Source organism: Lonchura striata, chromosome 19 (genome assembly GCF_046129695.1).
Source record: "Lonchura striata isolate bLonStr1 chromosome 19, bLonStr1.mat, whole genome shotgun sequence".
Classification (NCBI taxonomy): Eukaryota; Metazoa; Chordata; class Aves; order Passeriformes; family Estrildidae; genus Lonchura; species Lonchura striata.
In genome coordinates this window covers 3753456-3780346 of record NC_134621.1, presented here as the reverse complement: position 1 = coordinate 3780346, position 26891 = coordinate 3753456, and the positions used below count along the sequence as shown (strand labels likewise).

The 26891-nt window shown below is 50.3% G+C and overlaps 1 protein-coding gene across 1 annotated transcript in view; it reads left to right on the top strand.

Annotated features, from left to right (window-relative positions):
- The window catches only part of MGAT5B (alpha-1,6-mannosylglycoprotein 6-beta-N-acetylglucosaminyltransferase B), a 72754-nt gene extending 48287 nt beyond the window's left edge, over positions 1-24467 (top strand). The window contains exons 9-17 of the mRNA XM_077787343.1: positions 4299-4430; positions 6278-6411; positions 7857-7987; positions 10202-10357; positions 12251-12397; positions 15008-15124; positions 21994-22068; positions 22467-22741; positions 23848-24467. Coding sequence (XP_077643469.1) covers positions 4299-4430; positions 6278-6411; positions 7857-7987; positions 10202-10357; positions 12251-12397; positions 15008-15124; positions 21994-22068; positions 22467-22741; positions 23848-24046 — 1366 coding nt within the window. The 3' untranslated portion in view covers positions 24047-24467. The remainder of the gene's footprint in view (positions 1-4298; positions 4431-6277; positions 6412-7856; positions 7988-10201; positions 10358-12250; positions 12398-15007; positions 15125-21993; positions 22069-22466; positions 22742-23847) is intronic.
- The last annotated feature ends 2424 nt before the right edge of the window (positions 24468-26891 follow it).

The window sequence follows — 26891 nt, the reverse complement described above, 5'->3', positions numbered from 1 at the left end:
GGTCTGCCCAGGCACTACCAGCACGAGAGTCCTCAGTTCCTGCTGCTCCCTGCAGGAATCCAAGTATTGATTTCTCCTTTCCTGGGAAGTTCCTTCATATTTGCTTATCTCTGACCAGAAAGATGTGTTTGTTCTGGCACCGTCCTGTGCATCTCCAGGTCTTGGAAATAAATAAAAGGATTACTGGACTTCCTCCCTGGATGGGTAGGGCTGTGTCATACAGGATCAACGATGGACCAGAGAAACAGCCCAGGTGCACCTTGCAGAAGTGAAAAGCAGGTGCTGAAATTGCTTGGAAATGCTCATTTCCAGGGAGTGTTTATTCCAGCAGGGCAAGAGCTGGAGGGAGAAGGCAGGTGGTAGGATGTTCATTTTGTGGACTTAGATTTGCACTTGTTGGTTGTGATGGGGTTGTCACAGACCCCTGGGAGCTGCTCAGGCCTGGCTCTGGCACCTTCCATCCCTGGCTAACATCTCTGTGCCTGCTGGGCTCTTGCAGCTGAGGGAGCAGCGAGGACAGGATCCCTGCTCTGTTCTCAGCCTTGCTGATGGCAGCAGATGTGGGCAGAGAAAATGCAATTAAATATAATACAAAATATTGGCCCGGGCTGCCAGGAGATGCCCACGAGATCCATTTAGCGCTGGACTTCTCAGCACCAGGAGTGATAACACGGAAAGAAACGTTGGGTTAATTTGAAAATAGGTCAATGGGATGTAAAGATAACCCCGCAGTCATCTGACTCCAGAGCGCCTGCACCGTGCCCAGGGAGGGAATGGTCCCCTGGCTGATTGAAGTACCTCTGAGAGGAAAATAGCAGGACAAGAAGCTGCTGGAGATTTATTCTGGAGTAGGCACAGCTGGTGGAGGCAGCTGGCGGAGAGGCGAGCTCGGCATCCACTTGGATCGGAGCAGCTCCGGCTGCTCCCTCCCAGAGAGGAGCCAGGGCTCAGCCGATGCTCTGATCCAGGATTTGGGATGGGACAAGCCCCTGGATCACCAGCCAGGGGTGCTGAGCTGGTCACCACCCATGGCTGCTCTGGGAGGGGAGGTTTCCCCAGCAGATCCCTGGGCTGTGCTGGCGGCGAAGGCGGCGTTTGCGCTCATCAATTTTATTTGCGTAATTTCAAGCGCCATTAATAGTACATGGCACAAGGAAAAATCAGGGAAATTGCACTCCAACCATGAGTGAAATTGGGTTTAGTAGAAAATTAGTTGACTTAACTGGCAAATGATGAAAGCCTGAATAAAGAATGTTTAAATAAGGAGGAATTAAAAAAAAAAAATTCTCCCCCCCGCCCCCATCTAAGAGGTGCAGGCTAGATTTGCATGAGTGGAATATTAAAATCAGTGGTTATAAAGTGTTTAGGGAGGATAAGGGGGATAAATGAAGAGATGTTCTGCTCAAAGCCACTGCTCCTGCTCTCTGAGCTATTCCAGCCACGCAGCCATGGTGCAGGGAGTATAAATGGATGTGGCAAGTCCCGAGCACCTGGAGAGGGGATGTGTGCCAGACTGTGGTGCTGATGGGAGCTGGGAGAGTCAGACCCGCTCTTCTCAACTGGTGGGAACTTTTTTTGAGGCTTCAGTATGAGTTACACTAATTGCTGCCTCCTGCAGCCCCTCGTCAAGCTTGGTTAGGTCTTCCTTAAATTACAGATTATTTTATAGTGCAGTGGCTTGTGTGACACGTACCAGCTAGAGGATGGTGTGTGCTGCAAGCACAGTGTAATGGTTTGGGGATTTTTAGTTAAATACAAGGTTTATGGATTGGTTCCACCACAGTGCAGGTTGGTGTAAATCACTGTTTGTCTCATGGCTGAGGAAAAAGCAGCACTATGTGAGCAAATGTGTTGTTTAGAATTCCATCTCTACAAAATCCTGGCTTAAAAATTCCCCTTCAGCCTTCCCGGGAGGTTGAGTCTCCTTGGTGCCCTATTTATTGTGCCGAGGTGGCTGTGGGAGGTGAGAGCCTTTCTATTCCTGCCATCTTCCCAATCAGTCCTGTCGTGTAAAATTGTGCATAAAAGTGACAAAACTGCAACCTGTTCCCCCTGCGGCATCCCTGGCCAGGCTGCCCTGAGCTCGTGCTGAGATTCCTTGTGACAAGAGCAATGAAGCAGCTGCAAAAGCAGCTCTTCGGCTTAAATTGAAATTCTCTGTTTTTCCTGGCTTTGGCCAGCGAGGTTGTTCCACATTTACACATTTTCTGGTGTCCCTGTCATGGTCAGGAGTTTGGGGTGACCCTGCACTGCTGTCAGGTTGGGATGGGGCTGGAAGAAGGATCTTGGTGCTCAGTGCTCAAGGACTTGGAGCCACATCAGAATCATAGAAAAGTCTGAGTTCAGAGGGACCTTTTAAAGCTCTTCTGGTCCAAACCCCTGCCATGAGCAGGGGCATGTTCCACCAGGACAGGTTCAGAAGAAGAGGGAGGTGTGGCCAGCAGCCAACCGAGAGCCCTTTATCATATTTCTTATGGCCAACAAATTTCTGGCTCTGTGTGGCCCCTTCTGATGTTAGTGAGAGAGTGGAGAGCAAATCTTCGTGACAATTGTGTCCCTTGGCCCTCCCTGGGTGGGAAAGCCATTGATTTCCCGTGGAAGCAGCCGTGGGATTGACAGGTGAAATGATGAAGGGCTTGGCAAGGGGTGAGTACCTTATGGAAGTGCTCTTCAGAGGATGGACCCTGGGGCCATGGGTCCTTTTGAGCTTCAGCTGAGGAACAGATAAACCCCAGGTAGGGCTGGAAAGGGAATTCTCAGGTTTAGAAGGGAAAATGCTGAGAAATTGAGAGAACCAGTAACAGAGGTCACAGAGAAGGAAATATTCAAAGCCTAGGAGTGTAAAGCCTGAGCAGAACTTCTGTTCCTTAAAAAAGAGAAAATACCTACAGGCATGGTTGGGATAAATTCCCATCTCCAAATAGGGGTTTGGAGTAAGTGAAGAGCCCAGAAGAAAACAAAGACAGACGTCCTGGCAGGCAGGAGCTAAGGGTGAGATTTCACAGTGTCTGAGCTCAGACTTGTGAAATAAAACAGGAATTCCTCAGCCTTGTTGGAAGGACTGAGAACGGAACGGGACAACTGCGTGGTGGGAGTGAGACAGCCTGGGTGGACCAAATCAGCTCAGCAGTTTGGTTTTCCATGAGGATGCTGCTGCTTTTTAGGTGTGAGTAGAGTTTATGAGGATGAGGAATTATCATCTTTAGGAAGAAAAACAAAATGCAAGAGCATTGAAACTGCGGAGTGAATCAGCCTCTGAGCAATTGGCACTGGGAAATCACAAGTACAAGCAACATGGGTTTTTAGAAACCTGCTGAAGCTGGAAGGTGTCACAGGAGGTTTTTTTTCTGAAAAGGAGGAAACATGGTCCAGACAAGCAGATGGGCTGTCAGGCTGACATCAGTGGTACACTTGGTGGAACAGCTTTGGAGAGAGAGATTCATCAGTTCACAGAGGTAATTGGAAATGGAAGGAGACACACCACAGGTTTACCAGCCCTGTATCTTGCTGGATTAATCACATCTCACCCTGGCAGCGAGGTAACTGATGGTCTTGATAAAGAGATTACATTCAGACAAGTTTATCTGGATTTTCATAATGCATTTTATCCACTGAAGGAGGGAAGAGGGGCCGAGTGTAGCTGTTTGTAAGGAACTGGCTGGAAACCAGTGAGACCCAGGGCCCAGCTGCCCCCTGTTTTATGGAATTATTTCATAAATGGGACCAAAAGTGAAAAATATGAATTAAATGTGCCCACATCCAAGGACAGACATTGCCAGCAGAGTCAAGGAGAAGCTGAGAGTGGTCTGGGATGTGGTGGGTAAGGACCGGAATAAGAGAGACATTCCAGGGTGTGCTGGGAGGGATGTGGAGCTGGGAACAGGGAGCTTTAGGCTCAGCTGGGAACCTTGCAGGCAGAGAGGAGAGGATAGATGTGGCTTTACAAGTCTGTCACTGGTGTGACTGCAGTGAAAGTAAACGAAATCTGGTGTCTTCAACAAGAGAGGTCCAAGGGAGGGTGTGTGGGGACTGGGATGCTGGTGAGCCCAGGCTGGGAATGCTGTGCCTCACACTCCATGTGGGAGGAGCAGGAACTCAGCTGGAGCAGCTGCAAAGATGGGGAGGGACCAGGACCCTCCAGATCTTTGGCCTGGGAAATAAAAACTGGGGTGAGAAGAATCATCTGCCTCCCCCTCCATCAAAGAGCAGCTGTTTGATGGCTCCTGCCCAATGCCCAGCAGGGAAAGGAGTGTTTGTGCTGCAGGGCTTTGGGGCTGATCCCTGCTGCTTCTCCCCAGTCACTTAGGGGTGCCTCCAGGACGGGGGAACTGCCCCTTGACCAGTCCTCTGCCTTTCGACCTGATTTACACCGACTACCACGGCCTCCAGCAGATGAAGCAGCACATGGGGCTCTCCTTTAAGAAATACAGGTAAGCAAAGCCACTGCCTGCTCTTGAGCTCCATTTCATTAATTAGCAAGCAAAGAGTAATGCTAATGACCAATCTAAGGAGCCAGACCCTTTGATTTTACCTTTGATTTTTGCCTGCCATGGCACAAGGCATTCTGAGCTTCAGGTATTTAGGAGAAATGCTCAGTAAAAGAGAGAGGATCGGGGAAAGACCAAATCCTGTATGTGCCTGCACTGTGTTGATGTGTGCTTCCATTCCATTCCATTCCATTCCATTCCATTCCATTCCATTCCATTCCATTCCATTCCATTCCATTCCATTCCATTCCATTCCATTCCATTCCATTCACCATGGAGGGGAGGGTGAGCCTTGGGAATTCATAAGGAGCCCTGGCTCTGGCCCCTTGAGCAACAAGACAAATGTCATCATCTCCTGGTACATCACCAGCCTGGAAAATCTGCGATTTAATTTAGTGCTGATAGACCTGCTATTTATTACATTTTTTCCCATCTCTTCCACTATCCTACACAATTTTATTAGAGAGAAAAATGACAAGCTGCATTATTGCTTTTATTATAAATGCATTTGCTTTTGCATTCAGCTTGTTTTGCTCTTCCCTTGCTTGTTGTTCCTCTTCTGTCCTCAGCCTTGTGCTGGTAGTGCCTGCCTCAGCATTCCCAGGATATTGGGAAAGGCATTAATAAGCTTTTGGGAGGTTCATCATTCCTGCAGCTGTCTGGGAGCTAAGGGTCCTACAAAGAGAAATTGTCCTGCGAGGAGGGAGCAGTGCTGGGAAGGGCTCCTTGAGATGCTGCTGCACCCTCTTGTCAGGAAAATTAATCCACAAACACCAGAGGTTGATGTCCAAAAAGGAGACAGAGGAGTTCTTTTACTTTATTTGAATAAAGGGAGAGGCCATGGGGCACTCCCCTGGGGTCTCTCCAATTTTTGGAGGATGCAGCCTCCTTTTTATCCCAATTTCCTTCTCTCATTCCCCATTGTCTGAGGTACTTGAGAGGTACCAGCTTCCTGAAATGCCTGATACCAGAGATTTCCCTCTAACGTATGACCCTCCCTTTTAATTCTTAATTCTTATAGAATTTACAGGGTTTTCCCATTGTTTCTTTCATCTTTCAATATCCAATCCCATTTATCAGCAAACCTAAAGGTTATTTGTAAAAGCAAATATCTTTTTCCATTCATCAATCAGTAGAATCCTCCACATTGTTTCTTTTCTCTCTCAGTGCTGTTTTTATCTACCAGCAGACCCACAGCTTGTTTGTGAAGACAAACCCCTCGTTCCTCTCTGTCCTGGTTTGAAAAGCAAAACCAGTGAGAGGCTCTAAGTCAGAAATACAATTTATTAGGAAAAAGGGAACAAAGAACCAAATGCATACAATAGCACAAAAGAAGAACCACTGACAGAGTCAGAGATACACCCTGACACTCGCTGGTGGTGGCAGATATGGTTCTGTCCAAGCAGTGCTCCTGCAGACTGATGGAGTTTCCCTCTGGAGGTCCAGTGCAGAGAAGGTCTCAGCTGTTCCTCTTGGAAGAGGGGATTTATTTGCTGTCTGCACAACCCCGCTGATATCCTTGGTGGCATCATTTGGCTCCTCCCTCTGGGCGGAGCCTCTCACAATGGAACGCTGTGATCTTCTCAGCCGTGTGGCTGAAAGAACAGCTCCTCCTGGAGGGACTCATCTCTGAGTCACGAGATAAGGAAAAAAAGGGATTGCAGCTCGAGGTGGTAATGGAAAACACCCCAGTATTATAACCTAGGACACTCTCACTCTGCTGGGGGTGCAGATGAGGGATGAGGTTCTTGGGGACAGCAGATGTCCTCAGGGGGGTGTGTGCCCCGCAGGTGCCGTGTCCGGGTCATCGACACGTTTGGGACGGAGCCAGCCTACAACCACGAGGAGTACGCCACGCTGCGCGGCTACCGCACCAACTGGGGCTACTGGAACCTGCAGCCCGGCCAGTTCATGACCATGTTCCGTAAGTGGTGCTGTAAACGAAAATTTGGTCAGCCAAATTAAAATGAAACAACATAAAATATTTATTTTGCAATCAAATTCTATCTAGCCAGCCACAAGGAAAGAACAGAGCCGATCACTCAAAAGCCTGGCAGAGGTTACAGCCAGGATGGATGATGGTCATGAGTTTTTTAGACAGATGTAAGTTTGGTCTTTTTGCTTATCAGGGGTTAATTACAGCTTCAGGTAATGAAGTCACATTCCCCCAGTTTGCTTCTCTCCAATTTGTTTATATATCAGAATAAATCACACAAGACTCCGTTTTCTTCATGGTGGAAAAGCCCATTCTTTATTCTTTATTCACATAACTCCTTTTTACCCAGTTCTACAGACTTCCTGTGTGACCTCCAATTGATCAGGAGCTTTCTGGCTAATTACTTTTTTGGTCAGTTACCCTGTATTGATTGGTCACTCAAATCCCCAGTGTGTACATGCTGAAAAGTTGTTTGTGGGAGATAGTTTTCATTTTTCTAATGGTGTAAAAACAGTTTATACAGGTGCTGGTTGTTTTTCACCCAGGAATAGATTGTTATGCCAACTAGCTGCTCACACCAGGATTGCTTTCACATGGGAACTTGCAAAGTGTCAGCTTGATGAGGCCAGCCACTGATACAACAGAGCAGGCCTGAGTTTATGAGGCCTTTTTCTTGTAATTTTTCTACCTTATTGCAACATCTATACTTTTCAGGGCCTGAGGCTGTGAAGGTGTCCTTGGTTCTCAGGCCTAGAGGGATTTTTTTTGTCTGAGCAAACTGAAGAGAGTTTACTGACACTCTCTATGGAGCTCAGAGTTATACACTACTGCACTACAGGATCTGAAAAATGTAAAAGCTAAAAACTTAAGGCATCAGTGGGGGCCTGCCAGGGTGGTTCTGGGGCTCTGAGATCCTCCACGAGGTGATGCTCGGGCAGTGTTGTCCCTGCTGGGCCACCCCTTGGGCTACAGAATAATCCAGGGAGAGAGCCCAGGCTCCTTCCACTGGTCCAGCACAGGGCACAGCCAGCAGCTTCCAGCTGGGGTGGTGTTGGTTGCAGACCCAGCTTTGCTTTCAGCTGGGATTCTGAAGCCGAGGCAGCTCAGTGGGATTTGCCTGTGGCACAGACAGGAGATGTGCAGTCTGGAAGGAGCCCAGTGTCCCACTGGCTGCTGGGTGGCTCAAGCATTCCATTTTCCTGGCTGGGTAAAGCCCCTCTGGCAGCCCTAAAATGCCTCACTGTGTGAAGAGCTGCTCAAGTGGGCTCTGAAGCCTGGATTTTATCATCTGCTTGTAGGGATTCAAACTCCATTTTCCTCCATGCTCCAGCAAGGCTCTGGAGCTGGGTTCATCTCAGGCTGTATCCCCATCCCTGGGGACATCCCAAAAAACGTTTCTTCAGCCACCTGTCTCCTCCCCTTGGTGCCCACAGCTCACACCCCTGACAACTCCTTCATGGGCTTCGTGTCGGAGGAGCTCAACCAGACCGAGAGGCAGCTTATCAAGGCCAACAAAGTCAGCAGCATGGCCGTGGTGTATGGCAAGGAGGCCAGCATCTGGAAGGTGGGTGTCCTTGGGCTGCTGGGGACAAGCCAGGCAGGCAGGGGTAGGCACAGGCAGAGCTGGGAGGCAGCCCCAGCCTCTGGATCTCACCCTGAGCTGTGGAGGTGCAGATCTGGGTGTGTTTGTGGAGAACCATCCTTGTCCTGGTCCTGGGGGAGTGATGTGACACATCCAGAGCCTCCAATAAACAAGGAGATGCTGGTGGGACACCATTCCCTGCTCCTTGCTCTGGGTGGTGCTTCCTCCCAGCAGGCTCTGTGGCTGAGGATTTTATATCGATGATTTGATGTAATTAATCATAATCATTGCCACTAATTAATTGCAGTGATTGCTGCATTATGATGGGGATAATTTGTGTCTGCTTTCAAGCACTCTGTGAAAAGGGGTCGTGCTCCCCGAGCCTGGAACACCTGGGGGAGAGGGGTGGGTCCCTGCATGGGGACAGCCTCTCCAGCCCCCCAGAACACCCCCCTGCATCTCCAGAGGGGCTGTCCATCTCCCCCCATCTTACCCAGAGCTAGCAAGTTGCTTTCCCTTGCAGGGCTGTAAAAAGGAGCTAATTCTCATTGTCTGTTGATTTCTTTCTATTTTTCCCTCTGTGCACCGCCTGGGGCTGCTCCAGTTGCAGGTACTGTACCACACCAGCTGCTGCTGGGCTTTGCCTCTGCGCCTCTTCTTGGCAGAGAAAAGGTTTTTGTCAGAGTTGACTTTGCCTTGACGTGGGCTGGGTCCTCTGCAGCTGCTGGGATTGATGTGGGTTGATGCAGTGGGGGCTGTACCTCCTCCTCCCCTTCCCAGCTTTCCTGATTAGCAGCTGCTAATTAGCAGGGATGCTTGTGGTGAGCCAGGATCCAGCCATGCCACCTCCTCTTTACCCGTGTTTGTGGGTTTACCATCACTGCCCAGGTCTGAGAGAAAATCCCCCCCCTGCCTGTGCCTGGCTGGGGGCTCCCTAAAAGCCCTACTGAAACCCACAAAATCTCATTGTAGAACTGCAACATCTGTCTTATTTTTCTACCATTCCCCTGCCCCTTCTTATCCAGAAGTTTCCTTGGAGCTTAGTTAAGGTAATTTGTGAAGGCAATAAAGAGAGTTCAAACCCCAGAAAGGACATTTCCCTCCACCCAGGGTGCTACAGACATTTGCTGTTTTAAGTCAGAACTCACAAGCATCAGTTTTCCCCAAACTGCATACTTGGGGTCATTTATTGCAGGGTGAAGGGGCTGGGGCTGGGCCTTGCTGGTTCCTTGAGGCCAGGTTGCCTGGCTTTTCTTCCCTCTATGTAATAAAAAAGGGAATAGAGGAGTTTTTCCTTATTTTGAATGATTTTGAGGTGTAGAAAGGCAAGGACCACCTCCATCTTCTGGAGCCAGGTGCTCATTTACCAGCCTTGGACCAAACACCCTCTCCAGAGCAGGATGTTTTTGACATTTAGAAACATTTCATTAAACCTCCCTTCCCTTTATTTCTCATTTCCTACCCCTCTGAACTTCTTGCCTCTGGCTCACAATAGGAGCTGAGGTTTTAATAAGCTGGGAAAGCCTCAGAGCCTTGGAGGATTCCAGGGATCCATGGCTGAGGGTAAAAATACAGCATTTGAGGAGGCTTTAAGGCAACATAGAGAGTTTTTTCAAATTCCCCATTTATAACTTCTTATTCCCCCTGGTCTTTGCTCTTTTGGGGCTGTTGCAGCACTGGAAAACCCAGCATCCAAAGGCCCTTTGTGCTTTTTTCAAGCAAAAAAAATCTGCAGTAGAGAAATTGTTAAAAAGAAAGGCTGCTTGGAGGGAAGCCTCCAAGAGAAGAAAATTGATGACCCCCTTCATTTTCCAGGTAGTGAAACAGGATTAAATCTGAATGAGAAAATCCTTGGAATTTGTTACTTAGAATAAGAGGCTATTAGCAAGCTCTGGTCTTTGCAGACTTCCTTCTGAACCCTCTGAAGCCTTTAATTCAGCAGCTCCAGAGTGGAAGCTGCCCTTGGAGGGGACGGGGAAGCAGGAGCCTGATGATCAGAGTGATGGATCCTGCAGCCATTCAGGCTCTCCAGGAACCTGGGGCAGCCCAGGATGTGTTTCCAAGGGATGAGGAGGGGCAAGTGGGGACTTTGCAATGCTCTGGGACAGCAGTTTGAGAGTTAAACTCCCCCATAACCATGGGAAGGAGGTCAGACCCATCCTTTGGTGTAGTTCACATGTCTGCCTTCCTCCCCAGGGCAAGGAGAAGTTCCTGGCCATCCTCAACAAGTACATGGAGATCCATGGCACAGTTTATTATGAGACACAGAGGCCACCCGAGGTGCCGGCGTTCGTCAAGAACCACGGGCTGCTGCCCCAGCACGAGTTCCAGCAGCTGCTGAGGAAGGCAAAGGTGGGTCAGGGCATCCCAGGACCTGTCCTGCATTATCTGTGTGAGCCTCTCAGCCCAGATAGTTAGGCAGGAACCGAGCAGAGCACATTTCAGATCAAGATATGTCTGAGGAGTTTCTCCTTGCACAGGCAAAGTTTCCTCATTAATTCATTTATTGCTGAGTGGGTGTGGTTTTGGTTTTTTTTTCCACTTTATAGCTGTGATAAAAATAAACTGGATTCTTGGAGTGTGTGGGCATGGGTGCATCCCTGTGGCCTTCAGCTGCTGCCTGGGGGAAATATTCCTGATTTACCAGCCCAAACAGCTTTGGCAAAGCAATGTTGCTCCATGCGGGGCCAAAGTGATGGCTGGGATGGATGGGGGAACTTGCAGCTCCTGGACACTCCATGTCTGTGCAAAGTGGGCTGCGGTTGATGGACTGGGGGTGCTCAGCCTGGAGAAAAGGAGACTCAGGGTGACCTTATCACTCTCTACAGCTCCTGACAGGTGGCTGTGGCCAGGTGGGGTTGGGCTCTTTCTCCAGGAACTGACAGAACCAGAGGAGACAGTCTCAAGCTGCACCAAGGGAAATATAGGCTGGATATTAGGGAAAAGTTTTTTACAGAAAGGTGATAAAGTTCTGGAATGTCTTCCTGGGGAGGTGGTGGAGTCACCATCCCTGGGTGTGTTTAAACCAGCCTGGATGTGGCACTGGGTGCCAGGGTTTAGCTGAGGTGTTGGGGCTGGGCTGGACTGGATCATCTTAAAGGTTTCTTCCAACCTGGTCATTCTGTGAATTCTGTGAAAACTGGGAATTTCCATCATAATTTATTGAACCCCATTAGAGGCTTGGTGTGCAGGAGCAGAGCAGCAGAGAGGAGACGTGCTGGGTTTATCTGGGAGGTTTCCCTGTGGGAAAGATCCCTCAGCAGTGATCTGTGTGTTTGTGCCTTGCAGCTCTTCATTGGCTTTGGGTTTCCCTACGATGGCCCAGCCCCGCTGGAGGCCATCGCCAACGGCTGTGTTTAGGAGATGCTGCTGGGTTTAGGAGATGCTGCTGGGTTTATTTGGGAGGTTTTCCTGTGGGGAAGATCCCTCAGCAGCACCATGTTTGTGCCTTGCAGCTCTTCATTGGCTTTGGGTTTCCCTACGATGGCCCAGCCCCGCTGGAGGCCATCGCCAACGGCTGTGTTTAGGAGATGCTGCTGGGTTTAGGAGATGCTGCTGGGTTTAGGAGATGCTGCTGGGTTTAGGAGATGCTGCTGGGTTTAGGAGGCACTTCTGGGTTTATTTGGGAGGTTTTCCTGTGGGGAAGATCCCTCAGCAGCACCATGTTTGTGCCTTGCAGCTCTTCATTGGCTTCGGGTTCCCCTACGATGGCCCAGTCCCGCTGGAGGCCATCGCCAGTGGCTGCATTTGGGAGATGCTGCTGGGTTTAGGAGATGCTGCTGGGTTTAGGAGATGCTGCTGGGTTTAGGAGATGCTGCTGGGTTTATTTTGGAGGTTTCCCTGTGGGGAAGATCCCTCAGCAGTGATCTGGTTTTTTGTGCCTTGCAGCTCTTCATTGGCTTCGGGTTCCCCTACGAGGGCCCAGTCCCGCTGGAGGCCATCGCCAGTGGCTGCGTTTGGGAGATGCTGCTGGGTTTAGGAGATGCTGCTGGGTTTAGGAGGCACTGCTGGGTTTATTTGGGAGGTTTTCCTGTGGGGAAGATCCCTCAGCAGCACCATGTTTGTGCCTTGCAGCTCTTCATTGGCTTCGGGTTCCCCTACGATGGCCCAGTCCCGCTGGAGGCCATCGCCAGTGGCTGCATTTGGGAGATGCTGCTGGGTTTAGGAGGCACTGCTGGGTTTATCTGGGAGGTTTCCCTGCGGGGAAGATCCCTCAGCAGTGATCTGTGTGTTTGTGCCTTGCAGCTCTTCATTGGCTTCGGGTTTCCCTACGAGGGCCCGGCCCCGCTGGAGGCCATCGCCAACGGCTGCGTGTTCCTGCAGGCGCGCTTCCACCCTCCCCACAGCTCCCTCAACCACGAGTTCTTCCGCGGGAAGCCCACGTCCCGAGAGGCAAGTGTGAAAAAAACACTGTTCGCTCCCCTGCAAGTATTTAGAAGGTTTAATAAAGCTGTGAAAAATGCGTATTTTATGATTGGCTTTTAGCAGATGTTACAATGAATGTTATATGTGTAATGTTAGGAAGTTGTGCTGTATTAATTCTCTTAGGTAGTGTGCTAAATGTAGTTTTAGGTTACAACATAATGTTAATATAGAGACTATGTATGTGGGGGAAGTTTTTTTTTTTTTTAGGAATGAGATACTTGCTTTGAGGAACACCTAAATCTTCCAAAGGAGAGGAATTTATGGCTTCTTATCAGAAAAAGCTAATTTCTTCAGGCCTTGCTCAGACTCGAAGATTAAAGGAAACAGTTGACATACAACAGATAGAGTTCTTGTTTTAAATAGAATGTATGCATAACCATGAAGGATGTATGAATATGCAACAGTTTATTGCTTTTAAGGTTATTCCTTTGTTCACAAGGGATGCTTTTCAGGACTTAATGTCCGAGAGCATCCAGACGTCCATAATCCTTTGCCTTTTATTGTCTTGTAATTGTCCTAACTCTAAACTTTATTACTCTAATTGTATATTTTTATAACCATTTTATTATTATTAAACTTTTAAAATTTTTAAAAACCAATTGATTGGCGTTTTTCACAAAATACAATAGGAGACAAAGACAATAAAGCAAAGATGCAAAGATACACAACAGCTATTTTGGAAATGCCCTTTAGAGACCATTTCTATTGCATCAGCCTGTTACATATTCATAAAGACAAGAAATATAATAGTAAAGATAAAGTAATATAAATATAATAGTAAATATAAAAGAAAATTGATATATATAAATAGTAAACTTTTCCCCAAACTGGTTACATATTCTAAGAACTGTTTAGCTCCTCCTTGGGTCTGCCTTTTTAGAACATGTGTATTCCTTGGTTAGGGTTTTAGTCCTTTTTTATCATCACTTTCAGTTTTTGGGCTTTGGTCCATACTTTCTACCACTAGTAAGTGTTGGTAGTTGGCATATCAGTAGCAGGGTCTATTCCTTGGATATTATCCCATCCAAGCAGGCATTTTAATACAAGCATATCTCTATCAGCCATTTCTAAGTTTTAGTTAACAACAGAAATAAAAACTGTATCTTTATAGCAAAGCTACTTTAAAACTACACATATAGAACCCATTTTAATATTTGCAAAAAGCCAATATTATAATATGTATCTATAACATAAGTGTGGTGTGGGGGCTGCATGGAGCCACCCCCTTTTCCCCAGGCCTTGAGCCAGCCTGGAGAAGAGCAGCTGCTAAGCTGAGGTTACTTTTTTTTCTGCAAGATTTCCTCTGAGGTTGCCTGCAGATGGGGTTCTTGTTTGGGATTTGCCTTGGATAGAAGGGGCTGTGCTGTATGTTTGGGGTTTCCAAGGAGAAGGTTGTGCAGGAACCTTCTGCAGACTCCCAGCTCCTTCCCCACACCCTGCTGCCAGCCCAGGGCAATGCCCCCTGCTCATCCCTTTGTCCCCCCAGAGGGACACCAGCACCTGCACACCAGGGCTATGAAATCCCTCCCAGGCTCCCCCAGCGCTGGGAATTCAATCTAAGTAGAGCAGGAGCTCTTTAAAAGTTAAAGGCTTGGGAAAAATGCCTCTTCTATTATTAATAAAGTGGATAATGCAGTGCAAGGCTCCCTCGCTGAGCAGGGAGAGAGCTGGGGGCTGTGCAGCTGGACTGGGCTGTCCTGCCCCCCCTGATTGCCCATGCACCCCTGAATTAGGTGTTAGCACCCATTTGGGTGGGGCTGGGGCTGTACCTCAGCCTGGAGCCGTGCTGAGGGCTGTGAAATGCCTCGGGGTGCTTCTGTGCCTGAGGGGAAGAGAAACGAGGAAGGGCAGCAATGAGGGAGATGAACCATACAGCTCTTCTCCTCCAGCTGGTAGGGGTTCAGGCCCTCTGATGTTTTGTGGTGCCCCCAGTACACATCCTCTGCTCAGCAACCTCTCTCTTCTCTTCCCAGAAGAGATCAGGGCTGAAAAGGCACCTCAGGGCTGAAACAAAAGAGGTAGATCCTCAAAAATCACCTAGGTGGGCAGCCCAGAGAAAAGCAAGGATGTCAGTGTGGGGTACCGGTGTGTGGGCTGCCTGTGGCATCAGGGTGATGCAGCTGCCAGCACTGCTTTCTCCCAGTGCCAGCCTTTCCCAGTCTTCAGTGGCAATGGATTTTCTCCCTGCCTGTTTCTAGAGCTGGCAAACCTGGGAGATGTGGTGCCTTCACACACCTTTCCTGGTTTGGGGTGTTTTTACCATCCAGATCCACAGATTGGCTAAGGCCAAGGTTAAATTGTTCTGTGGTACAGAGATGGAGATATTGCAGGCTGCCAAAGGAATTCAGTGATGTTGGGAATGGGGCATGCCAACCCAGTGGGAATTATAGCACATCATCCTGAGGCTGGGGAGCAGCTGGATCCAGATGAAACCATTTTCCAGCACTCCCTGTCGCAGTGGGTCAAACCCCACTGTGCTGTGAGGCTGCTGCTCCTCTCTGCCATCCAGCTGTGAGCAGGAAGCAGCAGCCATTCCAGCAGGGATTGCAAAACCCAGCTGGCATCACTGTGTTCCAGGTGTCCTCCCAACACCCATATGCTGAGGACTTCATCGGGAAGCCCCACGTGTGGACTGTTGACTACAACAACTCCGAGGAGTTCGAAGCTGCCATCAAAACCATCATGAGGACACAGGTACAGCTCGGAGCAGTTTTGGGGTGACCTCCCCGCTGCTGGGTTTGGACAAGTGTCTTGGTTTGAACAGACAGGTGTCTGCTAAGGAAGTCAGGAGCCTCCCTTGAAATGGAAAATGCAAACCTCCTCCCTCTGAATTATTATAAATTTGAAATTAAGGGGCTCTCAGGCAAAGATATGGGAATTTGAATAACAGTTCTTTACTAGGAAAATTTAAAATACAAATACAATAGTACCAATAAAACCAGAAAATAAACCATTGACAGAATCAGAACAGGCCCTGGCCTCCTGTGTATCAGAGAGGTGGCAGCAGTCCCATCCCAGGGGGGCTCAGCCCTCCTGCAGTGCCAGCTGTGCTTCTGCTGGAGCAGGATCCTGCACAAGGGGGGAGTTTTCCTCTGGAGCTCCAGGGCTGGGGGAGATGGGCCTGGGCTCCTCTGGGAATGCAGGGGGAAGGAAGCTGCTCCTCTGGGAATGCAGGGGGAGAAAGCTGCTCCTCTGGGAATGCAGGGGGAAGGAAGCTGCTCCTCTGGGAATGCAGGGGGCAAAGGCTCTGTGCTGTTCCCAGGTCAGATTGGATCCAGGTAGGAATGCTTGGCTCCTCCCCTGGGCAGAGCATTTCCCCATGGATGATGGAATTTTCTCAGCCATGCAGGGACACTCAGTGGCCATGAACAGCAGAGATCTCCTGGAGGGAGGGTTGGGTGTGGGAGAGATAAAGCAAACTGCCCAGTGAACAGCAGATACCTGCCCCAGCTCTGACAGATGGCAATAGAATACACACCCCCATTTCCAACCTAAAACAAGCAGGAGCAGATGTTGAAGCCTAGGTCTCCTTTTCTTTTCCTTTCTCCTTTGGATTTTTTGATCCCTTCTTGCAGCCCCAGGGGCAGATGTTCTCCCACCTTCCTTTGGCATTGTAGGTGTTTCCCCAGGGCAGAGCTGTGCCTTTGAAGGATCCCCTGGAATTCCTGTGGGTGGGCCTGGAGCAGGGGGAGGCTGAGATAAGGTTTGGGAGCAGGAGGCTGAGGCTGTTGGAGGTGGAGAGCAGTTCTGGGAGCTGGTTGATAACAAAGATAAACCTAGAGATCTGCAGCCCCTCTGCTCCTGGCTTTTCCCCACTTCACTGGTCATTTCCTTTGGATGGAGCAAATTGATGGGAATGACTTCAGGAATTGCCTCTGTTGGGGATGTGAGGAAGGGGAGAACCCCAGGAAAGGCAGCACTCCTGCTGTGCCCACTCTGGAAACATTCCCTCATGACTATTTAGCTCCCACCCGGTAGCAGGAGCCTTTTGAGTTGTCCAGATTATTAAAGTTATTTCCTGGAGGGGAGGGAAGTGCTCGTTGCCTTTTTGCTGGCCATTTGCTTCACCTGGGATGAGCCATCCTCTCTGGAGGACAGGGATGTGCTGTGGAACCCAGGTTCTGCCTGGGGCTGGGTGAGATTTGGGGGGACAGGGGTGATGCTGGTCAGGGAAGGGTCATCCTTGCTTTTCCCTGCATTAGGAGCTGCAGAGGTGGGTGCCTGTGGCAATCTGGGGACCTGATTCAGGTAACGTGGCCATGCCATCACCCTGTGTCTCACCTCCTCCAGGGTGATCACTGCAGCTCTTCACTCATTTTCTCTGTGAGTTTGTAAAGACTCATCAGACCTGACTTAGGAAAACAGTTGTTGTTCTGCACATTCATTCCTATGTCCCGATTAGAATTAAATTAAAAATAATGACATCCCTGCTGCTGTGCTGCCAGGCCAGCTGTCAGAGCTTGACCCTCCACCATCTGGGCTGGAGACAGCCCTGAAGTGAAGGAATTGCTGTGGGTGGGAGACTGGGAGCTATTTGGGGAGAGAGAAGGAAATTTTTCATTTTTCCAAAGAGAAGAAAGAAAATAATGAAGCCTGGTGCTGATGTTCTGTTAAAATAATTCAGGATTGGTGAGATTGAGGATGGAAGAGAGGGTTGTGCTGGTTCCTGAGCAGATGTGTTGTGCTGCTGCAGTGTTCACTGGCTGTGCACCAGGTCATTTAGGTGTTTAATGGTCTGGTTAAAGATTAAAGAACTAGAAAGGATTTCAGGGAAGGGTTTGGTGACACAATGGACACTGGGCAGGAGGAGCTGGTGTCCAGAACTGGGCACACTGGAGTCTGCAGCTGCTGTGCCCATCCTGGTGTGCCCCAAACCAAGCTCCTGAATCAGCTCTTCTTCTTATTCCCACTGCCAGGAAAATTAATCCACAAACATCAGAGGTTTATATCCAAAAAGGAGAAAGAGGAGTCCTTTTACTTTATTTGAATAAAGGGAGAGGCTATGGGGCATTCCTCTGGGGTGTCTCTAATTTTTGCAGGACGCAGCCTCTTTTTTATCCTAATTTCCTACATTTCCCTTCACTCTTTCCCCATTGTCTGAGGTACTTGAGAGGTTCAGAATTTCCCAATACGCCTGATACCAGAGATTTCCCTCTAATGTATGACCCTCCCTTTTCATTTTCAATTCTTATGGGATTTAGGGTTTCCCCCATTGTTTCTTTCATCTTTCAATATCCAGTTTCATTTATCAACAAACCTACAGTTTGTTTGTAAAGGCAATTTTTTTTTTCCATTCATCAATAAATGGAGTTCTTCCCCTTCTCTCGGTGCTGGTTTTATCTACCAGCAGACCCACAGCTTGTTTGTAAAAACAAATCTGTCATTCCTCTCACCACTCTGGGATCAGGACCTCCACTCTGTATCGCCCTCCCATAAAGCATCCCAGCCTCTGGAATTACCCTCAGCTGCTGGAAGTCCTAAATTTACCTCAAATTAACAACTCCAGTCACTGAAGCCTCATTTACATTGCAACGCAAAGTCACTCTGGAGAGGAGGGATTCCTTCCCACCAAGGAGTTAATCCACAATTCACCTCTCTGGGGTTTTAAAGAAATTGTAGAAATCCTCCCAGAGCAGAGCAGGGAGTGAGTGTGAATAACTTACAGCAGCCTCTTTTTCCCCTCCCCACCTTTTTATCTTTTAAATAGAAAGGTCTGCTTTATTAGAGATGCTGTCAAGGCAATTAAGCCTAAAAATTGACCTTCCTTACAGGTTTAAAAGCCTTATTATGGGCTTTGGCTCCAGGAGTCCATGGGCATCTTGTCTTTAAAATACTGTTTGTTACGGCAGGAATTGAAAACAAGGGCATTAGCAGGAGGAGCAGCAGAAAGATGGTAGCTGGGCAATTTAGTGTTCCTGTTCCCAGCCAGTTACTGGAGTTCAGAGAAATTATTTTACTGACTCCTTTTTTTTTTTTTTCCCCCAAAGGCAAAGTGGGGTGTTCTGTTATTGGAATATCTAATAAATTTGTCTGTGTTTCAGAATAACCACCATCAATTTATTTTTTTTTCTGTCAAAACATTTCATTTCAAAATTACTGGAATGAAATACTATGGTTTTGTTTCCCATCTGCCTGCCTTTGTTTGGAAATACCCTGCCAATTTATTGAAAGGAATGCTGGATCTGAAATGATGCATTTCCCTTTGCTTCACTAACTCAGACAGATTGAACCTGAAACACAACATTTTCCCCCTCCCTGATGAGTGAAAACATTGAAAATTGAAAAGTGACCTGAAATTGATTTTATTTAGGGATTTTTTTTGTTGTCGTATGACTGAACAATCACATATCCCGCAGATGCTTTGCATCTTCTCGGCTAGAACCCAGTAAGACATTTTTGGGGACATGGCATCTTGTGGGAAAACTGGCTCTGCCATCAGCTGGAAGCTGTGCTGGGGACCAGGATGCTGGGAGCCTGTCTGAGAATTTGGGAGCTGCCTGCTGAACCTGGCAGTAATTCTGCTGTGCTCGAGCTGACAACAAGCTTTGGTCCTGGGGGGATTTGCTGATTCTCAGCAGCATTTCAGGGTCACTGCAGCACCCCAGTTTCTCCTGCTGCAGCTCGGGGCGGGCTGTGGCATCCCAGAGCTCCTGCTCTGGGCAGGCTGTGAGCAAACAGAGCTGTTGGGATGCAGCCGCCGTCCCTCCCAGCCTAATTCTGCCTGAAAGAAACTTCTTCCTTCTGGAGGCAGAGCTGAATCATGCCTGTGTTACAGAATTTGTGAGGGAGAGAGGGCATGATTTGTGTCTGGAGTGAGAATTGAGACTGGGCCCTGATGAGTGGACTTGGTGGGGCCTTGAAGCCTTTGATGCAGTGAGAATTCAGTTGTGGTGCAGTTAGAAATTATGTTAAGGCAACTACAAAGTAATCAGCTACCCAAGCATGAATTAGAATATAGCTGAAGTGTGAAAAGCCTGACCATCTTAAGGCAAAGATAAACAATGTTAGCTTGCCAATCAGAGTGCTTTTGTAAATTGTAATGCAGAAGTGTATAAAAACTGCCATCTTCTCTCGAATAAATGGAGAATGTAGCATTAACCATATTGTTTTGACCTATGTTCATCCTGTCCAGCACCCCCTCATATTATAAGAAGTCCCTGCTTTTTGCCTGGGACGTGGCTTGGGTTTGCAATCTGTGTTTTTCCCCCCCAGAGAAGAGCCCTTGTGATGCCCTCTCTCATCCTTTCGGAGGTGACAGCCGTGCCAGGTCACCCTCCAGCTGCTGGGCAAGGTTTTTGGCAGGCTGTGTCTCTGCCATTCGTCTCACTGGGAGCAGCTCTGGGTTTCCCTGATGGTTTGCATCCCTGAACTATTTATAAGGCAAATTAAAACCAGGGAAGCACCAAACCCCTCTACTCCAGAGATCGAATCTCAGCACAGGGACAGGGGGCAGAGAGACAAGCGGTGTCCCCTTGGGAAAGGGGATGCTGGAGGCTTGTCCCAGTGATGGATTCCATCTCTTATCCTGGGGTTAGAGGCTGCAGAAGGAGAGGTTTGCAAGCACCACCATTTTGTGGGCCTTCAGCTTTTCCCATTGTCAAAACCAGTCCTCACACGAGCAATTTAATAGACCCAATATTCTGGTGTAGTGAAGGGAGAAGGCTTCATTATATTAAAGTCAAACATACAGGACCATAATGGAAAATTATACATTTCAGACTATGCCTGAAAGAGCGGCACATTAAACATCACAGTGAAAATAGCTGGTTAAAATGTTCCAGCCTGCTGTTACGTGCCAGCACAGAATTGCATTATTTTTTTACTTATTTGTCTGATGACGTTCAGATTTTTTCTGCCCCGCTTTCTTTTCCTTTTGAATGAAGGAGACTTCATCCTCCCTTCCAGCAGGGTTCTCGTGGTGGCCTCCCCATGGGACACCAGTAACTCCCTGCCTGGCTGATGGAGAGAGCACTGGGAAGCTCTCCCACCTGAGGAAAGGATGGCAAAGTTCATCTTACCAGCCTCTCCATTCCCTCCTGTGCCATCCTGTGCATCATTCTAGGGTGGGATGCAGTGATCCCCACCTCAGAACACCCTTCCTCCTCCTCCTCCTCCTCCTCCTCCTCCCTCCCAGGGCTCTGGGGACATCCTGAGCTCCCCAGCGTGAGGAGTGCCATTAACAACGTGGCTGTTGAGAAGGGGCCGAGCCTGTCAGATTTTAATTAAACAATTATCTTCTCGAAATTGGCATTTTCTCAGTCCTGAGTGCACCAGCTGAATCCTAACAAAAACTGGAGAGGGGAGCAGAGGGAAGTGAGAGCCTTTGGGGTCCCCCTGAGAGGGAAAGGAGCTGGAGGAGCAGGGGCTGCACTCCTGATGCCCAGGGATCCTCCAGGACCCCTGGGAGCCTGTGGAGAGGTGGGATTGCACCTGGAGCATCACCTCGGGATACATGTGCATGCACAAGGAGGGTTTGTGTGACGTGCTGTAGTGTTTTGGGGGATGAGGCAGTTCCTGGAATTATGCCTGGAAAAAGGGGGTCCTGGGAAAAGCCCCCCCATGGAAGCAGTGGTGAGATGAACCTGAGCCCTGGTGATGCTGAGCGAGGGGTGGGTTTGTCTCCTCCAAACCTCTGCCAGGCAGCCCCAGCCTGGCTCTGACACCGAGACAGGCAATTTTGCTTTCAGAGGACTCTGCCCCAGTTAGCTGAGAGCCCATCAGGAATTCAGAGGCAGGATTGGTGCCTGTCACTGTGTCAGCCCTGATTAGCGTGCACATCTGTAATTAGATGAAGCAGCTGTGATTTCCAGCCTGGCTGAGATCTCAGGTGGGATATTTATGGCAGGGAGATGCTCAGAGGGTTCTCAGCAGACTGAGCCTTTGAGCTTGGTTTTGACAGGTACTTCAAAAGGAAATAGCTATTTTGGAGGTGCAGAGCTCAGAAAATAGAAGCAGCAGTGTTTTCTGGATTAATTATCTTTGGGTGGTTTTGCTTATAATCCTTCTGAATAAAGCTCTGCAGAGATACACAAGGGGAAGGGAGGTCCTTGGACTGGCACCTCATGCAACATCTCTCTGGAAAAATAGGGAATGTGGAAAAATATGTCTTCCCAGGGCAGAAAGCTCCTTAAAAATATTTTTTTTTAAGATTGCTCCTCCCTTGCCCACAGCTGCAGAGTATTTTGTGGGCTGGAACAGTTCATGCTTTAGTTTGAAGTGACCTACTGGATGAAAACTGATTTGATTACTTACTAAATTACTGATTTGCATTACTAATTACTGGTTTGAAACTTAACTAAAAGTGGAGAAAAGGGAGATTAAAGTGGAACGGGGTGATTTCATTTTCACCAGTAGGTTGAACCCAAAGTACATATCTCTCTCTTTATCACTTTATGGCTTGTGAGGTTTCTCCAGCCCTAAGATCCTTCCCTGCTTGCTTTGGTGGACAGACACGAGTCGTGGGCTTGGGTGGGTGGGAGAGCCATGCCCAAGGTTCTGCTGGCTCAGGGGCAGGGCCAGGCTGTCCCCACCTGCTGCCCGTGCTCTGCTCTTGCCCTTCACAGGTGGACCCTTACCTGCCTTACGAGTACAGTAGCGAGGGGATGCTGGAGCGGATCCACGCCTACATTCAGCACCAGGTTGGGGAGAATCCCTGTCCTCCCTGGGGAACCATCTCTGTCCTCGTGAAAAACTTTCCCTCTTCTCCCTGGGGAGCATCCCTGTTCTCCCGAGGGCATTGTGCAGCCAGTGCCCTGATTGCAGAGAGCACCAGGAGATGGGGCTGGGGGAGGTTTGTCATGGGCTAAAGGTGCTGGGGGTTGGTGGGGGACACCTGGGGGTGCTGGGGCTGGAGCTGCAGAGAGTAAGGCAGCACTGGGAGAAGAAGAGGCGAGAGAAGCAGAAGTCCATCCCCCACAGCAGGAGACCTCAACCTGAGCAAAGTCATCATCCCAAGTGCCCTCCTGTCCCACCAGTGGCCTCCCTTCCCCACTGCTAACATCTCAGGGCACTCACACATTATCTTCTCTGCCACCAGGATTTCTGCGCCACACCATCTCTTCCTCCGTCTCCCAAGACCAAGAGTCCTGCTATGCAAAGCTCTCCGAGCCCGCTGGCCCTGTCCCCCAACTCCACCCACCTGGTGTGGTCCCCCAGCGCTGGGTGGGCGCCCCAGGCGTGGCCCCCGGTGGCCTCGCTGCAGGTGTGGGTGTCGGAGCCCCAGCACACGTGCACGGAGACGTGCCGGCGGCACGGGCTGGTCTGCGAGCCCACCTTCTTCAGGTTCCTCAACAAGGAGGAGGTGTTTCTGCAGTGAGTTGGGGCCTTCTCAGGGAGCTTGTGGGGGGCCACCAGCCAGACAGTGTTCCCTTTGCTCACCCCATCCCCTGCACCCTTTTTCCTCATGTTCCCCCATCCCAAAATCCCAGTGATGAGCTTTCATGCCCAAGGCAGTGCAGGCAGGACCCACTTCACTCTTCAGCAGGCATCCAACAGCCTTTCCAGGCAGGGTTCTGCCTCTTCCCAACCCCATTCCTCTCCACCTCCAGCATGCTCTCTCCTTTTTAATGTCTCTCTCTATAAAAGTGCATTTTGAACACACAGTGGTGAAGTTTTAATAGAGTATAAATCCACCACTGGGCTCTGTGCTGCTCTCTGGGCAATTTAAATTTCAGCGTTGCCGGAGCTGTCACGCTGGTCAGGCAGGCGCCGCGTGTCCCGCTGACATTTTTATGTGATAAATTACAGCTGGGGCCTGGCTTTCACTCTTTCCCCCTGCACGTCCTCCTCCAGACCTTAAAACGAGCTGGCTCAGGGACTCGTCACTTGAGAAGGGTTGGTGGGAGGGCAGTGCCAGTGCTGTTGCTCCACCTGGCAGGGGAGGGGTGTGAAAATCCACGCTGGGCATTTCTGCTGCTCCTCGGGGCTCTTGCTGGTGCCCACCTCAGTTTTCTGGCTAATCCCAGCTAACAGGGAGCATGTGGACATTCACTGATCCCCTGTCCCTGCCAGGGAATGTTATCTGCAGTAGGAAGTGTCCACAGGGAGTGGACAGAGCTGTTGGTCAGCACGGGGCTACAAGAGAGCCATTGAACTTCACGGGGCTGTAAGAGACCATTGAACTTCATGGGCTGGAAGGGACCCACAAGGACCAACGAGTCCAACTCCTCAGATTTGGGTGGGGTTTTATGGGTGATTCTGAGCCATCCGTGGGTCAGGGCGATCTCTGGGCTGCAGGGTTGAGTTGCCAGGGTCTCTCCTTCCTGCGTGGCGTGTCAGGTCGGTGACGAGCACTCACGTGTAGCCGAGGGTTGGCAAACACAGATCAGCAAAGGAACCTCCCCAGGAAGGACAAAAACCCCTCAGTGACCCCCAGGCAGACCCCTCAGCTGACCTGACCGCCTTGCCTTGGCCCCCAGGCTCAGCATCGCGTGCGACAGCACCGAGCACGAGATGAACCACCTGTACCCCGCGGTGGCCGACAGCGTCCGCGAGTGCTACCTCCAGAAGGAGCCACTGCTCTTCAGCTGCGCCGGCCACCACGCCAAGTACCGGCGCCTCTGCCCCTGCCGCGATTTCCGCCCGGGACAGGTGGCTCTGTGCAGGGACTGCTTGTGACGGGGCGTCCCCACCGCCCTGGTGACACCGGCGCCTCGTGGCTGCTCCTCCGAACTCCGCGGCGGCCGAGGAGCTGGGACGGGCCCCTCCCGGTGGGTGAGCCGGGGCTGTCCGACTCTGGGGGTTGTTTCGTCCACCAGCCAGCTGTGAATGAGCACCTCCTGAACTTTGGAGTCATTTCCTTCCCCAGGAGCATCGTCCGACCGCATCCGAACCCACCTGGGCCTGGTGGCGCTGGGATGGGGTGGTGGGGAGAGAGGGGATGGGATCACCCTTCCCCTCCTCTGGTAAAGGGACAAGCCACCAGCAGACTGCAGTTTCAGGGTTTTCATCTTCTTCAAGCATCCTAAGTTGTTTTATTTATTGATTTTTTTAACCCTCCCCCCCGACAAGTGGTAAATTAAAGGGGAATCCACACCCAGCCCTTCTGTGGGAGTTCTTGGGCAGAGCTGCATTGTGGGGGGACAGGGGTGATGCTGGTGGCTGTTGGGGAGGACAAAGCACAAGGAGAGTGGCTGGGTTAGATGGGCACGCTGGAGATTGCACCCCTGGTAGCTCCAGGAAGAGCCAGTGTGGGTTGAACAGTGGTGGGATGGGGCTGGGGTGGGCTCCTGGGAAAGCTGCCGGTCCCCAGGCAGGGCAGAGGTGCCCAAAGTGACCCCCCCCAGCCTCCAGGCTGCTCTTCACCCTGCTGGGCCATGCACGGAGCTGAACATCCCCCCAGGGATGGGTGGAGGTGGTGGTGAGGGCACAGGGGCTGCTCAGGGTTCAGCTGAGCAGGCAGAGGGGAGGATGTGCTGCAGCACCTGAAAGGAATTCCTGCTGGGCACTGACTGAGGGCAGAGCAGCTGAAGAGCAACATCCTGACTCTGTGTGCCCCAGAGGTTGCCAGCACAGCAAGGGGTGAGCTCCAAGCAACAATTTTCCATAGAACTCTTTACTTCTTCAGCTTTCCTTAGTGCTGTTCCTCCTTCTTTGGGGGTGCTTTCCCCCCACTGCCAATGTGTCCCCTCCTGGCACGTCCCCTGGCTGGGTTGGTTTGTTTTTGTAGGGTTGCTCACCAGGGCAAGGTGTTGCTGTAAGGTTGGTGCTGAGCCCTGCTGCTGTTTGCAAGGTTGAATGGGGAGATTCCTTCACGCCATAAAATGTATGGCTGGAAAATCAGGGGCTGGAAACTCCTTCTCAGCCCTTCCCTGCATGGAATCGCTCCTGGCCTGGCTGGTGGGGTGGCAGCCTGGCCTGGCAGTGTCACTGCAGGATCCCTGGCAGAATTGTCCCCTCTGGCTCGCAGTGACTGATGGAGAGCAGTGGCAGGATGAGTGCAGGAGATTGCCCTGGAGCTGTGCCACACCCCTGGCACCTCCAGCCTGTCCTCCCTGTGCCAGGTTTTGGGAGAAGCTCCCATTCCTTCAGCTGCAGCCACCCTCACCGTGTCCCTGCTGTGTCACCACAGGGTTCTGTGTCCCCTGGGCACCCCCCAGGTGAGCCTGGCCACGTCCTGCCCTGGATGAGCTGGAGACACTGCCATTATCCCAATTTATCATCTTCAGCTCCAAACTGCGTGGGCAGCCTCCATCCTGCCTGTGACGCCGGCCGAGGGGAAGGATTGATTCAGTAATTTTTGTGTCTGCAACCAGCGTGTGTCGAAATAAAAGCAGCACAAGCCTCTCTTTGCAGACCTGAGCAGCAACACCTCTCCACAGCATCTTTCCTCTCAGCCTCAAAGCATCCCCTGGCACAGATTGCTGGGTGGGCAGTGCTGGGTGGGCAGGAGCCGACCTGGGAGAGGCACGGGGGTCTGCCAGCAAGAACCACCAGCAGTTCACTTCCCAGGGTTGTAAAAGCCAAATAAAAGCACATTTTATAGGTGATCTCAGCAAGTTTTAAAGACGAAGAGGTTTGGGATGCCTCATGAGGCAGCACTTGTTACACATCAGCTCCCTGGGCAGCTTTTTCCACAGTTTCTGCTCAGCTGCTTTTAAAATAGCCTTCACCTTTCAGCAGGGCAGCGCTGCCTCCCACTGCAGAGAGCCCCAATTATCCCCTGGCAGGAGAATTTTTCTCCAGGCTGAAATAAAAGGTGGCTGGCTCACCTTCTCTGCTGTCATGGGAAATAATGATCTGTCTGGAACCTGGCTGGGTCTCAAGTCAGCCTGTAAATGTGGGTGATGGGGCCGAAGGAGGCTCTGCTATTGCCTGTCATGTCTCTGCCCCGTTAGTGGGCACCGAGCCCTGCTCAGGGGCTGCCTGGGGAAAAATCTTCTCCTTGGCCTGTTGGTGCTGGAGCACCACTCGTGGGTGTTGGATGTAGCAGGGAGCAGAGTGTGGGTGCTGGGGCAGCCCCTGCTGCCACATCCCACATGCCTGACTCTATAAAATCCCATGGATTGCATCCCATGGGGCGAGCTGGGGGCTGGCCTGCTTTGGGAATGCCAGTGCTGGGTGCCAACATCACTTTGGGTGCAGAATTGGCATCAAAACATTTGTTATGTGGGGGGTGTGTGTGTGCCAAGGGCATAGTGGCACCCTGATGTGGAGGTGGCAGCAAGGAATGCAGATGCTGTGGGACAGAAGGGACTTTGTCACCTGGAAATGCTTTTCTCTGCCCTGGCTGTGCCTGGTGATCACTGGGGCATCCCAGCTGCCTTCCCAGGCTCTTCCTGAGCAGGGCTCCAGCCTGGTCACCCTGGCCAGGACACATTTCCTTTTGGAAGGGAGATCTGAGGATGCAAACATCAAATTCACAATTTATTAAGCAGGAGCATGAAAGAGATTTGAAGGGAAGCAGAGCCACTGCCATATGAAAGAGGTTCCAATTCCCACAGCTAATTACGAAGAATAAATC